We start from the raw sequence: 15,104 nt of genomic DNA, 5'->3' as shown, positions 1-15,104 counted from the left end.
ACTTGTGTTATGGGATACTAACTCAACGATACTATATTTTATAACAAATACATATATAGATAAACATCCAAGACCCGGGCCAATCAGAAAAAGATCATTTTCCATCATGACTCGACCGGGGTTCGAACCCAGGACCTCTCGGTTCAGTGGCAAGAACATTACCACTGCACCACCGAGGTCGTCAATTAAGCTCATGCTAAATTATTTCTTGTGGCAACCAAACGTCACGCCCATTGTGCTGGACCAGCGTAAACGCTATCTCCTTTATTTTACCCATACATCAGTATTATACGTATGCTGAGATTAATCTCCATTGTTATCGGACTGTCCAACTTATATAATACTGTGAATAACCTTGATGCACTACCCTACATCCGACACCTGGGCCGTTCCCGGCTTATTAAATATTCCAAATAAGTAGCAAATGCAGTTATTAGCATATCTTTGATATTGATAACACTCCCGAGCCAGCAAGTACATGCCCCCTATTAATCTTTGAACGTCATTTGTTGCGGTTATCAATAACATTCAAAATTAATATCAATGTTTCTTCAATTAGAGAACCGGTTAGATAACAATGTATTTACGTAAATTATTATTGTCTATGTTCTAGTATACATTAACATTCTCCATATTAACCAAAGTCCCTTGTTAATTTTTATTTGCATAATATTTTATCTATATCTATATACATATAATAAAACTGTAAGTGGGCTATGTTCGCGCAAAACGGAAAAAGTACTAGATGGAATTTGATGCGGTTTTCTCGATTGTATAACGGATGGTCAGTATAGCGGATGGCAATAGTAAAATAAAATAACGTTTTTTTTTCGCCTCATCTATAAATGATAAGAAAATTTTATTTCTTTATTTATCAGTAAAGTGTAATTGTGTGTTTTACAATGTTTTGCAATGGTAATATAAGCGCGAAAAGTAGATAAAGCACATGGCGAATGAAATTAAATAGCTCGCGTACTATACTATACTACTAAATCAATAGTGATTACTTAACACGTGACCGGCGTCTCTGAATACGTCGCAATCGTAACTCAAAACAACGAGGAAGCAGAAATAACTTAGAATTTTAGACTTTATAATATAAAATAGACAATAATCTAGGACTATCTCTAGTATATATCTCTAAATATTAAAGCAATAGACGATAGTTGTTTTGGTTTTCAACAGTAATATATTGTCAGTGTATAAAGAGTGATTGTTGACAACGTTATTAATATTTTCTCTTTTCTGACAGCTTTATAAACTATTCGTATTCACTCATGTAATGGTTGAAATCGAAATGAGTTGGATAACACATCATCCGCTTATTCTTATCCACCCCATCTATTAAGAGATTGTTACAGCATTTCAGTTATTTCCACCTTACCAAGTCCTATGCCAACTGTTAATATTTCTATAGTGTCATTAATTTATGGCATAGTAGATACGACAGCGAAGGCCGCTTTATCGTACTGATAAAACACGCCAATTGTTATCTGCTGAGACGAGGTGACTTCCGCGTGCCACTCACGGCCACTGTGACTTCTGTAATTGTCCCTCTAATTACTTCATATCTGCTTTTGAAGACTTTCCTACAATAGGTTAATATGTCATCTGTTCTCATTTGACAAGGTACTTATCTAAATTTTCAAGCAATCTTTAAATATGTTCTGAAGTTGATGACTACATTATACGATATTTGGATATCTTTTTGTTCACTCATTTCCCAGTTGAAGTTTTAGAAAAGTCGTCGCATGTAGGACGCTTACGACCGGTTTTTCTGGAAATCTTCGGAAGGGGATCCAACTTCAGACCTCATAGATCTATGAACCAAATAACATTATAATCTCTATTCATAGGCGAAGGTTATATTTATTATTACAATTTTCTATGCTGACGTGAATCATTGTTATCTGAAGATTCGTGCGGTATCGGGTTTTGTAGATATAGATAGGCATTTAGCCAATCGATAAGTCTGTGTACACACTAGATATATATATCCCTCAAATATAATCAGTCAACCGGTTATATCTTATACCTTCAGCAGTAAGGCTTATATTTATGCAATTAACTTTTTGTATTTGTCGATATAACATTATTTTTAAGATTATGAAGTAATTATAGCTGTTCTAATTATATCATCGAATATTAGGTAGCGCATATGCGCTAATATTACAATTTATTAGAACTCTCATACATGTCTTGACAGGTTCAAATCAATTCTTCGTAGAGTTTCTCAAATGAAATTTTCACAAATCCAAAGTTATCCAGGCCTATGAGTATCGACACAGAACGCGCAATTTTCACAGTCACGTGAGTGGAGAAACTGCGCGCGTGCACAACGTGACCATACAACGACACTGTTTGTGTAGTCTCCGTTAGACCTTGGTAATTAAGTATTTATGATGACATGCAATGAATATCTGCAAAATTTTTACCCGATATATAATACGTGTAGATGAAAAGCATAGATAGCGGTCATCAACACTAAAAATATTATGAGCGACATATCTATATGGGGTCGACAAAGTTACATAAGGCATGTCGAGGAAACCATGACTTGAATAAGTCAGTGACAATAATGACATTTCACGGTTTTCATGATAGGGTTAAATTTACGGTAAGATATTGATGAATCAATTAATTGGGCAACGTTAATCCGAATCTATTTTGATTAGCATAAATGATTGATTTATTTTATTAGGCTTTTCAATATTACGTCAGATACGGGAAAATAGGGAAACAAATTGTAATATGGAAACGATATATAAAAACTTGCTGATAAGTAAATATTAGGGAGTATTTGCATCTTGAAATGTTACAGTTTATTTTATTTTCTGATAATTGAAATAACACGAACGTTGATCTTTATATTAGCGAGCGACAAAACACGTCAGTAGGTAACATGAAATAAGTACTGTTAACCAACTGCGTCTACAGACAACTGAATAGCTAGATTTGACGTAAACAGCCAAGGTTCAGGTTGTACACGCAGTGCCGGTGTTGCCACGAGCGACCGAATAATGGACGGCCTTCGCGATCTAAATATACGACGCGGAAGCAAACGGCACCAAGCGCTGCGATCATTTCTACACTGCTAACAGTTACAGAAGTTTAGGCAGTGTTGAAGCTGCTTCTTATTCATACACTGCTGACTCGGACAGCTATACCACGCACCACTCGCATGAACGCTTGCTGATTACACATTGTATTGTGACCTCCATTCCGTATACCGGCTCTGTATCTTAAAGGATGCTATTCGATTAATTAAAATGTTAATTTTCAAATGTTAACTGTATGTAGAATAAGTGATAATAACACAATCCATTAACTTGCAAATAGGCCAGGTCAATAAGTCGTTATTTTCAGCTTACTGGCTGGTTTTGATGATTGCCTTATTTGCCTCGTTACTGACTTTGACACGTTTCTATGTTATAAAAACGTTCTAAAAAATGAAATTACCAGTAGATCGTATCTATCAGTGAAATAATAGTTGAATATTTATAGGTGTGATACTGCAACACCACACAAAAAAACGGTAGTTCATCGTGTCGTAACAATAGCCACATAATCAGCATAAAATTAAATACAATACTAGCGTAACCTGCGGTAAAACATGATAATTCACAGTATTGGGCTTCCGGTGTATCGTGAGGGCGGCCCGGCGACCCCTCGCCTGCCCGCGGCCCTGCGCACACGCACGACACGACGCACATATTTGCCTTTGTCAACCAATTACCCGACTATTCAGAACACATTACATAATCAAGCACGTTATCTGATATCAAACGTGGTCGCACGCGATTATACAGTTACATTTTACTATGCTTGTGACATTGACAGCAATCGGCGTTCAGGCGTTCATTGCGCAACTGATGAAAATGAGAATTGTTTCCGCGCGTAAGTGCTTAAAAGAGAAGGTCGTTTCACTTTCTCTAATTTTGTAAAAATATTCGTAGTAGATATGGCAGTGAAATGACGCCCCAAATGGGGCGCGTGCGGCGCACTGACAGCGATTACAGTATCAAACGAGGTCGCGAATGTGGGTCGAGCACACACTTGCATTCGATTGTTCTATATTATGCTTGGTATCGTTTAATTAATCATTTAAATTGTCGACATATTCGCGTGTCTGTTCTGCAGTAGCGGCACAGTCGACAATCAATGTAAATAGTTTTTACTTTATTACTCGTAATACTTATCTTTTTTAGTCAAGACGTAAGTAGTCTTGACGTAATGCCTTAATTAGTTGTGTTTTGGTTCTGTGTAATTAATAATTACGCAAACGATATAATGCTTTATCGCTATGTCTAACATATCAGTTCTTATTTGCTACATCGAAATAAAATGTCAATGTGCTGTTCCCGGTGTAATTCTACCAGTGTATCTTTCATCTAAATCCAGATCCAGAAGTAGATTTTGCGTGATCAAATAACAAACAGCCTCACATATTCGTACACATCATCATTCGATTCCAAACTTTTGATTTTATATAATTAGTAAGAATAAATGATTATTCTAGCGACACAACACTTCAAGAACTGACCTAATCGACGCCCGCATCGTTTTCTCTTTGTTCGACAAGCATTATCCTTGTCACATTTGTGCATGTAAATTTCAATGCAAATTCATAATTTTGACATAGGAAACCTCTTAGCCTCAGCATTGTGAAAACTAGTACCGTCGTCCTCAGAGAACATAAAAACACTATCATTTACATTGTGTTACTGAATTTAACTTCCTTCAATTACCTTTTGTTTATGAAGACCCAAAATCTCCATTAATATATAATACGATCTAAGTAAGCAACGGTCATTTGATATCCATTTCAGTACTTCCCAGAACCAGTTTCTGACTAGTAAGTCAGAAACTGGTTCAGGGATCGGGATAAAAACTACTGTCCATACTGTAATGAAACTACAAAAAGAATGGGAAAAGAAATCAAGTATTAGATTTAACTCTACATAAATTCCAATCCCTTATACAACCTAATAAGCGATATATTTATCAATCGTTTTAATGTGTAGGACGGCAGCTGTAATAGCTTATACATACAGTGCGAGATCGTTGTGCAACAGCGAAATAGGTCACGCCTAATGTCCACGGGCGACCTAGTTGCAGCGATTACCAGTACATCGGGTACCTATCTGCCTCCTTTGTTAGCCAGATAATGAAGATAAAAATATTTGCTTTATGTAACTAAATTGCGTTCTACAAACTCTTTATTATGTGATAGTATGCTAATGTTTATCTATTTCATTCAATTCTTATGTACGATGTATTATTTCAATGATTATGTACGGTCGAATATGTATTTTTAAATTATTTAAATATTTTTTAAATAAAAACCTAACTAATTTGTCAGAACAACCATGAAAGTATTTATTTATATTATTCAGTTCGTGATTGTCGCGTACAGGGATTGTTGAGTACAGGGTAATACTTTTAAGAGAAAGTATTTAGACACAGAGCCGCCAACAAAAGGCTGATTTGGGGCTAATTTATAATTACAAAAACCTAAGTATAATATCCATTCGCAAATAAATATTACGTGCCGCAAAATAAATTACACGTAAAAACTTCGTAGCTGTAGACCCTCTACGAAGCGGGTTTACTCCGTTGAGGGTCTACAGCTACGACGTAGATCTAATACGGGCATAGCTAGTTCGAGCGCGGGGAGCGAATAAAGAAATATACCGTTATATAATGTGTGATGTAAATAAAAATATATTGTTGATACACTGGCTATATTTGTTTTCAATAGAAGTAAATGTGCTTTCTTCATACTATAACGATAATTTGTCGAGTATTTTGTTTTTTTTTTTTATAATGGTTGGATTATGGCACTATTAATTCTGTAATACATTACTATATCAATTTATAAGATCTGTATTTGTTCTTTGTAAAGATTTTATAGATTTATATTTATAAAATCCATTACTTTATCCTTATCTTTGTCAATTCTTACATCCTTATATGACGATTCGTTCTAATTAAATAGTCCTGTTGCGTGCATAGAGCGCGGGTTTGTTGGATCGCGCGAACTTCAACGTTGTTGTCGCTCCATCTCACTCTGAGGGTCATCGCCCCACACCACGGCTCCCCTCGTTCTAATAACCCCGTATATACCACTTTATCTTTTCGCGTAATATCAACATGTCCTCATTAACATCAACATAGAATTTACTAAAATCGCTCTATTCCGCGAATAAAAGCAAAAAAGGTGCCCTAAGGTTCATGTACACGTTCTGACAACCTTGGCACGGTCAAAAACCTTTTTCGACGAGACATTGACCAGAGCCGACGATTTCCATACCAAATGCGGTTACAGTCATTATGGGCGTGTAAACATATAGGCAATTACTTCTGCTACCTTGCACAATTAATAAGAACAAAGGAAGAGCTACAGTTACACTCGCGTGTTACATACGACACAATGGGTGGTCATTAATCTTGGGCTTGTCAATCTCCAACGATCGTAAGTTAATTACATCATAACTAATACAATGGTTTTGAAATTCCTTTGTAACATTTTTTATTTTTTATTATCGCAGGATAAATGCAACAACGTGCAGGTAGTTAGATAAGTTGGTATCTACTTATCCAATATTAATTTATTTATTTTAATTAGACAATTTCGCCCAACTGAAAAATTATAATTGGATTTAACTAAGTTTTTTAGACAAGTACGCGCTTCGCAACTGCGTCGGCGGAGTCTAGAATGATGGAAGCTATGCGTTTTTTTAACCGGCATCGACAGGGCAATGACACCGCGGCCGGGGCACTGCCCGTTCTTGACAGTTCAAATGTTTACAATATACGTCTCGAAGGATCACTTACTCACCACTTCGCGCCATTCCAAATTAGAAATCACTTGTCTTTATCACGTAATTACAGGGAACCTGTACTGTTAGTTTCATTACAAAACAAAATCAAATCTAAAAATCCGTTCAGTTTAAATTTCCAGGTGAAATAAACCATTGTCTACGTATGCATATTAGTGGGTGCGTGCGTAATGACGAAATGTCATGCCTTTACGAGTATATGGCCATCGACGAGTATCGCCGTGAACAATGGCAACGCAGAGTTCATCAGACGCGATAATGAGTACGAGTAGTCCCGCGGGTTCAACAAACTCCCCATTTTACAAAGTAAAATCGTGTATATTGCGTTGTCAAATCTGTAACACAAATTCGAGCGCTCCATTAAAATGTACGTTTAAACGGGTGAGCGACTGCCAAATATCGTGAACCATGATGTCATAAGATTCGTTTCGCAGTTTTATTAAAGTCATTTATTTGATTAACTTCTAGAATTTATTTGTCAAAAATCATTGGCCAAGTTATTAACTTATCAGATTTACGATAACGGCATCAACAAGAGCAGAGAAACATATAAACAAGCATAGAAGTAACATCTCTCAAATCAAAATGACCGTGCAAGGGCCGTGCAAACTTTGTCAGCGCCGTTACCTCGAGAGGCGCATCATGTTGAGAAGAAAAAGTGAAATTGTAACAAGTCAGAACCTGCTGGGGTCAGTGACCAGAGGCTTAACAGCTATTGGCGAGCGTCGCTCGACGCTTGGCTGATTCATTATTCCTGCTCACCACCTTGCGGAGCACAGGGATATATGAATCACATTACTGCATTGATACCTACTAAACAATCTTTTTGATTCCTCGAGCGAAGTCGATATGAGTGCACTAGAGTTCCTATGACCATATTCCGGCTCCATATCAAAAACTCATCGTCGTTTGATTTCATTTAATTCTCAGAACAGCCTCTGAAGATATACAAACATTTGTAAATATTTTCCTAGATCAAATGAGTGATCATTACAGCGGTATTATAAAGCCACATGTTCGCAGTCAGTATGTAGGTACTTGATTCCATGTATTCTTGTTACACACCACAAGTCCACAACTGTAGCGGTTGTTCTAATGGTAAATCGGCTCAATAATTTCTCTAACGGGCAATGCTACTGTGTTGCGCTACAGCGCACTTTCGCGTGACGTCATATGACGCACGTTAATGCATTCTCCACACATACGTACGAGTATGTATCAAGTATCAATACTCACCTTTGACTCCGTCATGTGTAAGGCGTTTACGTTAAATACTAATCGAATTAAAGGTTCATTATTCTCACCCAAGTATTTTAAATCGACAGATTTGATCAGGACGTTACAACGGTTCAGCGTTCGCTTTCTTATTATTAAGCTATGTACATGTTCCAGATAATCCCAGTCCCTATACACACACGGGCAAATAATGCGATCGCTCTGCTTATTCTCACATGGACGGGGATGAGGCGAACGAACGCGACGCAGTTTCTTGCTATCAGAGTTTTTCATGTGTTTCGTTCATGTTTGTGTGTGTCGTAGGCTGAGTAAAGTGAAAACCATGAAGTAGCTAGGGCACACGGGGTATACCACCCGCTGCGGGAGCGGGGGGCTGCTTTGGATCTGAGTTCAACGCCACCTGTAGAACATTCATTGTTCGCGTTCTAACTTCGACTTATTTTTATTAACATTCTTTATCCAGCTAAAATAAGAACTTATTTCATCTGAAACTAAGAAGTACTTATTTTTTGTCCACTAGTTGCAAAACTATTTAAATCGTTAGCATTATAACGCATTGTGGACTAATTCGTAGAAATATGTAGTTTCTTTGTAATATTTCACCAATTTTTTTGGAATGTCTCCTATTGCAGTAAGTCACAAAGATCCCACTAGGGGGTCAAACAAAGAATGGCGGCAAAGAGTAGGGGTAAAGCCATCGTCAGTTCAGTGACCTGCAATGCTTTTAGTTTAGTCCCTTGCCTCATGGGGTGTCGTGGTAGTGCATGGTACATTTTCCGCCCTCTCGCTCCTGGCTATAACGCTATCTCATCAAACTCCTTTGTGCGACAAGTCAACCACATCCGTGTATTTCGTCAATTTATACATACATAGGATGCAGTTTATCCGGGGTACGTTGTAATTTGTTTTGTACGGAAACGTGTGCTCCGTCGTGAAAGGTTATTTGTAAACATGACGCGAGACAAAGCATGTTTTGAAACTAGGAGTGCGTCGTGCCTACACCGACACGTGTGCCCTTGCACCTAGTAAATAATATAATATTGTATTGAAAATACTACTATTTTCGTACATTTACAAAAATGCAATTGTATAATTTTCGATTTACTTGGTTTCCAATTCAACCACCTAAGAATTACTATAAAATTCCGGTTCGCTACCGCATTCCGAAATAATCTAGATTCTAGGTAGATGTCGCTGATCTGTTGTTGACTTTATGGCCGGATGTAGGTTACAGAACTTATAGCAGGATTTAACTGTGTACTGAATAACAGTATACTAGCTCTAGTATACAACCGTAATAAAATACTGGTTAGCATATTGCAATAACAAATAAAGCATTAGATAAATGCGGTATTTATTTAAATGCATAGAGAGTTGACATCTTGGCGTTAATCATTGGACTTGCAAACGTATTTTGAGCAGTTTCTATAGTGTAATAATTTTAGCATTTGATGTTCTAATTACTGATGTAAATTAGTTTGATTTAACATTTGAAATTCCAAGTATTCTCTATTCGAAGCAAAGAAGCAACGCAACTTCGTGATAATCGTCTCACACACACTAAGCTACAAAATTACCGGCCGGCAACACGCACCGACGCAACACATAGGGCTTTAAATGGCCTCTTCCTCATTCGATTCTCGTGCTAGAGGGAGATGACACGAAAACAACTTATCTGACCGCGTACTTGAAGTATAAATAAGGAAGGTCACGCGGGCGAGACCGACTTATGTGAGCTCGTGAGCAAAAGAGAGATGCAATGAAAACAAATCAATATCATCTCGGGGTTTCGCAGTAGAGTGAGACAGCGCAACAACAAACCGGCATTTTATGCCGGTTCGTTATTCATACTATACCGTTAAGGAAGTATATGTCTTGCCACAGTGCGTTAAAGTAAGGTTTTCTTTAAGTGTAAGTTGTTTACCGGCAATGTGGCAATCCGGCATAGAACTAGAAGCTACAACGTAATCATTATTTCTTGACTTGGCGGTACCGTTGTAAATTTTTATAACGCTATGCCTCGGAACGTAACCGTATCACCTTAAAGCTTTGATTTGATATTAACACACCATTTCAAATTAAGTTTGTGTGGGTTATTATGTTATTACAGTCATATCATAAGTAACTATAGCTTATGAACATGAAATACAGAAATTATACTATCATAGAAATAAACTGGCACGATTGATGAATTAGATATCAGAACAATGATACTTACATTAGCTCCCTTAGTAATTATCATAACATAAATTATAATAATTGAACGACAAACCGTGTATTCATAAGCTTCAATGTATCCACTAAAATAGAACTGATGCAAAGATACATCCTCTAAAATCATGGAGCATTCCGAAAGGCAATAATTTCGATAAGTCAGCTACACGCGCAAAGATTTGGCTCACAAACAAACCTACCAGAAACACACACAGCCGCGCGGCGCATCCACTGCAACTGCACACATTGCAACCATCTGGCACGTGTAACGTGTGCCTACAGCACACTAGCGACCCCGTCCATGAAGCTATTCAGGACACCGAAACTACGTCGTTTTCATTCCGAGTGGATGCACGCTCTTACAGACTAAATTCTTTTGTTCTATTTTCATTCATCGATCGGCAACTCTTATTTAGTTCCTTTGATGAATTTCTGATATTAGAAATGGGATCATGGAAAGAACTTTGTTAGCTACAGACAAAGTTCTTTCCATGATGATCAAATTTTAAACGGTAAAATATATAAGTCCCGTACAGTCTTTTTTATTATTACTTTATATTTAACACAATATAGCAGATATTGTGCATTGGCTGTTTCATGGTGAATTTTCCTTTGTTTTGAAAGTTATGAATCACAAAGCGATTCTATATATATTTCTTTTATCTATGGATTCTATAATCTATACACAATGAGGGCTTATTTGCACTGTAGCTTAGGACTATTCCGTATTAATTTATCATTATCTTCAGAATTAATTTGTTATTTATAAAAAAATAACAAATTAATCACATGATAACCAATTCATTCAATTGTAACTACTATACAACTCATAACAGTGATTACTGTTACTCGTTGTGTAGTTACGAGTACAATTGAGTTGAAACGAAAATAATTCCAATTATTACATGGAAGTAAGTACTTTTCCTTTTGCAGTAGTGTGAAACGCAAACCTATAATACTGTGCTGAAAGTTATCGAAAGCTGAAACTAGGTCAGTGGTGCAGTGAAGGGAGGCTCCCTCCTGCCTGAAGCAAAATGGCCGCATTCCTCTCCCTCCGCGCGCGCCCCCGTCCGCTCCAGTTTACAAGGGGAAGGTGCAAATATAACTAATATTAAAATATCTGACGATTTCAAGCCGTGCTATGCTAATCCCTATTGAAATTACATCAATATCCACATCCGGTGATTTCCTTTTCAGATGGCTATTTACGAAATTCAACTTATTTATTTATTCATTTTATAAAATTTACTCTAAATTATTCAACTTCATTAGGGCGGAAGCACATCCACTTATAAAATTTCATCATCAGACCAGACATCCATCCATTGTATCCTAATAAATTTGCTTCTAATAAGAATATCTCCGTGATAAACAAAAAAAAAATAACCGTACTTATTAAAAGTATTTTTCACCTGTTTGTTGGTTTGTTTCTTTTTAAAGAAGCTGATAAAGAAAGCTGCGCCACAGTCGCGAGCAATATGGGCATAGCGATGGTAGCTTGGCGCCGGTATTGATCCATTTCCACGGAATTTTGAAGGACACACACGGCGTCCCCATAAGTCCCGGCAAACTAACCCTTACGGATAATTCTAAACTTTATTGAAAAAATATGGGATCAAGTATATTTTTTCAATAAAGATTAGAAATAGAAATCTACCTTGGTCGTAAAGTATTGAATAATATCTGGTAACTTTTTCTAAAATTATTCCGACCCACTTCCGGTAAATTGATTCTATTTTAACGCCCTCGGATTAGGTACCCTGAAAAATATGCATGTGTCATAATGAATCATGCGATATCATCACGTTCAGTTCGCGATGAGGTGCACAATCGATATATCCTTTCTGACGTCATTATGAAATACTGACGAATTAGCAGGAACTGCAGCTTTTTGTATGTCAGGTTATAAGCATCGTCATATCTGCCTTAGGTACTTCGTTTCCATCTCAAGTCGGCACACATACCTTTCTTTTGTCTTAAAATGTCGGCCAGATTACTAACAGTGATCTATAAAATATGTATTTTTATCTGAAGACAAAGAGCGCGCAACCTTCGCCAGCCACCCTTGGCCGTGGTGCTCCGGCCTAGATGCCTTCCCCCACCCTGTTTCGCAGCCTCGTTTCCCCGTGACCTGACCTAATTTCGTTATGCACTTGATATAACTAGCGTTTCCAGGCAACGGTCAGCTCTGCTGTAGTTATATTTAGATCATCAAATAACCCGATGAATTCTATAGTTAAATTTTACCTATATTATATAACGTGATTATACTGTTGGAAGTGTTTATATTAGATTAAAATAACATAGCAACAGACTGTCGGTAGCAGATCAGGCGGAGTGGCCAAAATAATGTGGCATTGGCCAGAAGGTCGATGCAGAATCTTTGGCAGCGAAACCACCAGCTCCGAGCTCTGTCCTCGACTTGCATTTTTATCTACATTTATTTTCTTGTTATGTTCACAACAAATAATTGCAGTGCCTAATTTTTATTCTTTTATTTTATTAAAACCAGATTTTCGTTTCTTGCAAGTCGTAACATAGCGCAATATATTCAATATTTCGTACTTATCATGTCTGATTGTTGAGTTTGATATATTCTGATGTCATGACGGCATTGTTAGCAATTAGAATATTGCAATAAATGCACTGATGGTCACGGCATACCTACGGGTGTGGCGTGCGGCGTTGCGGCGTCGACAAGGCCGCGACCTAGACCAGCTTCCGCCTTTGCATTAGCATTACTAGGTTTCATGAAACATCTTCATGCAATTGTATATTTCCTACTATAATGCTTTCCTATTTTCATATGAGCCTTGTTTCTGTCAATTTTATTACAAAGTATGACCATTGTAAGAATTATTTTCGTTTGTTACAGATCAATAGTGTTGTATATGAGTGCACCTGGCGTGGCTGCGGCTACCGCACCAATTCCTGTCCTTCAATCGAAGCTCACATTAGAAACACACATCTGGGGTAAGAATTTTATACCCACAGCCTATGTTGGAATCTGGGTCATCAACTATATCTATTCCAAATCTCATCAAAATCGGCCCAGTGGTTAACCGTGAAAACGTGCCTTGCATTTATAATATTAAATAAGATGCTTAAGATTCTATGTGACGACTCTATAGGTAGATTAGATATAATAAATAAGATACTAATAAAGACAATAAAATTAGAAAATATTGGTTCATTTACCTTGGCCAATTCCTTCCATGGCTGGCGACACACTCGTATGGAAATAAAAACATTGCAGCTGCAATATACTAGATTCCAAGAAGTGATTTGAAATATTTTCCATGTTATTGCTCGATCTATTCAAAAAGTACTAGGTATTGACGCAATGACCACGGGATAAAGATACAATTATCATAATGCAGGCACGTGGGGCCGGGTCACGTGTGTGCAGATAACACGTGCGATAATAACATTACGTAATTCGCCAGCTGGCTCAAATGCACTTCGAGAACATCCACACGAATTGCTTTCGAATCGAATGGTAGATTAATTATTCTTAATACTGTGGGATTTCTATATACGTATTATGATTCGAGCAAAAAGTATGGGGCATAATTGAGTTGCGATCTGAAAGTCAACAGAAAATATTGGGTAACAGGTACAATATTAGCTCGACCAATATCGACCTTTACCAAAGGTACATTTTTGCTTACTGATTGAAAGGCCGGCCCTTGCCGACGCGGAAGCGACGCGGCTTCGCGACAAGGTTGCTCAGTAGGTCCCGCCCGCCGCGGGCCCGCAAGGTCACTTACGTAACCCAGCCCTACGCTATATTGTCGATTAAATAATGTACCACGTTACATCATCTATATAATGATGGCTGATTCAAATGTCGGAATCACTATTCTTAGCACGTTCTGTGATTTAGTGACATTCCAAAGCCCTAGACGCTAAGATTTAAATTCAGGAGTTTGCAGGGCCTTGTTCTCACACAGATACAAGACATGCCTTCGGAGAGATTGCTTAGCTTAGTAGATGGTAAAAGAAGTGAAATTATGCCTGTGACCATAATACACATCAATTGGCCTATTTCCAATTCCTTTATTTATAAAATAATGAAATTGTTAATGAAAAGTATTATAAAAGTTAATGCATATTGGCAGTAAAAACAAAGAGAGTGAGAGCGACCACGAAGAGGAGTTCTACTACACGGAGCGCGAGATCGCGACGCCCGCGCCGCCGCCCACTCTCTCGCACCGGGACATGTGCCGGCCGCCGCACGAGGACCCCGAGTACCAGCGCCAGATCGTCGGCTCCTACAGGTACGCTACTCTTCTCACAGGGTGAGAGTAACCATGAAGGGTCGCTCTGCCTTACACATAAGTGCAATAACTATAGAATGTTCTAGACTAGAAGATAGTGTTGGCGCTAATGATAAGAACGGCTGCGTAAGTATTCTCATCTAAAAATATGACAATTTTTCGCTCTGTTACTTGTTCTTATAGATAACAAATTAAGATCTGATACTCTATTATATCGTCATTCAAAAACAATTAGAAAAAAGTGTGTTCAAAAGATTCATCAATACGATTGGTGAATTGTTCTGTAATTTTAAAAAATTGTTATGTAGTGGCTTTTATTAAAATGCATTTGTATAATTTTCAGGCAAGGGCTTCTCTCGATGCAAAATGCGTCTGCGAGGCCTATAAGCATTCCTGTCACGCATTCCTTGTCGAACTCACATTCACCGGTAAGTTGACAATATTTCTCTATTTTGTTTCATTCTCACACGAAAATCAATATCATGTATTGCTAGTTTCCCATAAGATAAGTCTCGAATTTTGGAGCTAAGTC

General features: G+C 37.6%; 1 protein-coding gene across 1 annotated transcript in view; it reads left to right on the top strand.

Annotated features, from left to right (window-relative positions):
* The window catches only part of Glut4EF (Glucose transporter 4 enhancer factor), a 55,228-nt gene that overhangs the window by 33,717 nt on the left and 6,407 nt on the right, over positions 1–15,104 (top strand). The window contains exons 5-7 of the mRNA XM_053744809.2: positions 13,168–13,265; positions 14,414–14,572; positions 14,916–15,000. Of these exons, the coding sequence (XP_053600784.1) occupies positions 13,168–13,265; positions 14,414–14,572; positions 14,916–15,000 (342 nt within the window). The remainder of the gene's footprint in view (positions 1–13,167; positions 13,266–14,413; positions 14,573–14,915; positions 15,001–15,104) is intronic.

This window comes from Plodia interpunctella, chromosome 5 (assembly GCF_027563975.2).
Source record: "Plodia interpunctella isolate USDA-ARS_2022_Savannah chromosome 5, ilPloInte3.2, whole genome shotgun sequence".
NCBI lineage: Eukaryota > Metazoa > Arthropoda > Insecta > Lepidoptera > Pyralidae > Plodia > Plodia interpunctella.
Note: the sequence above shows the minus strand (reverse complement) of the source record. Positions and strands in the feature narration are given on the sequence as shown.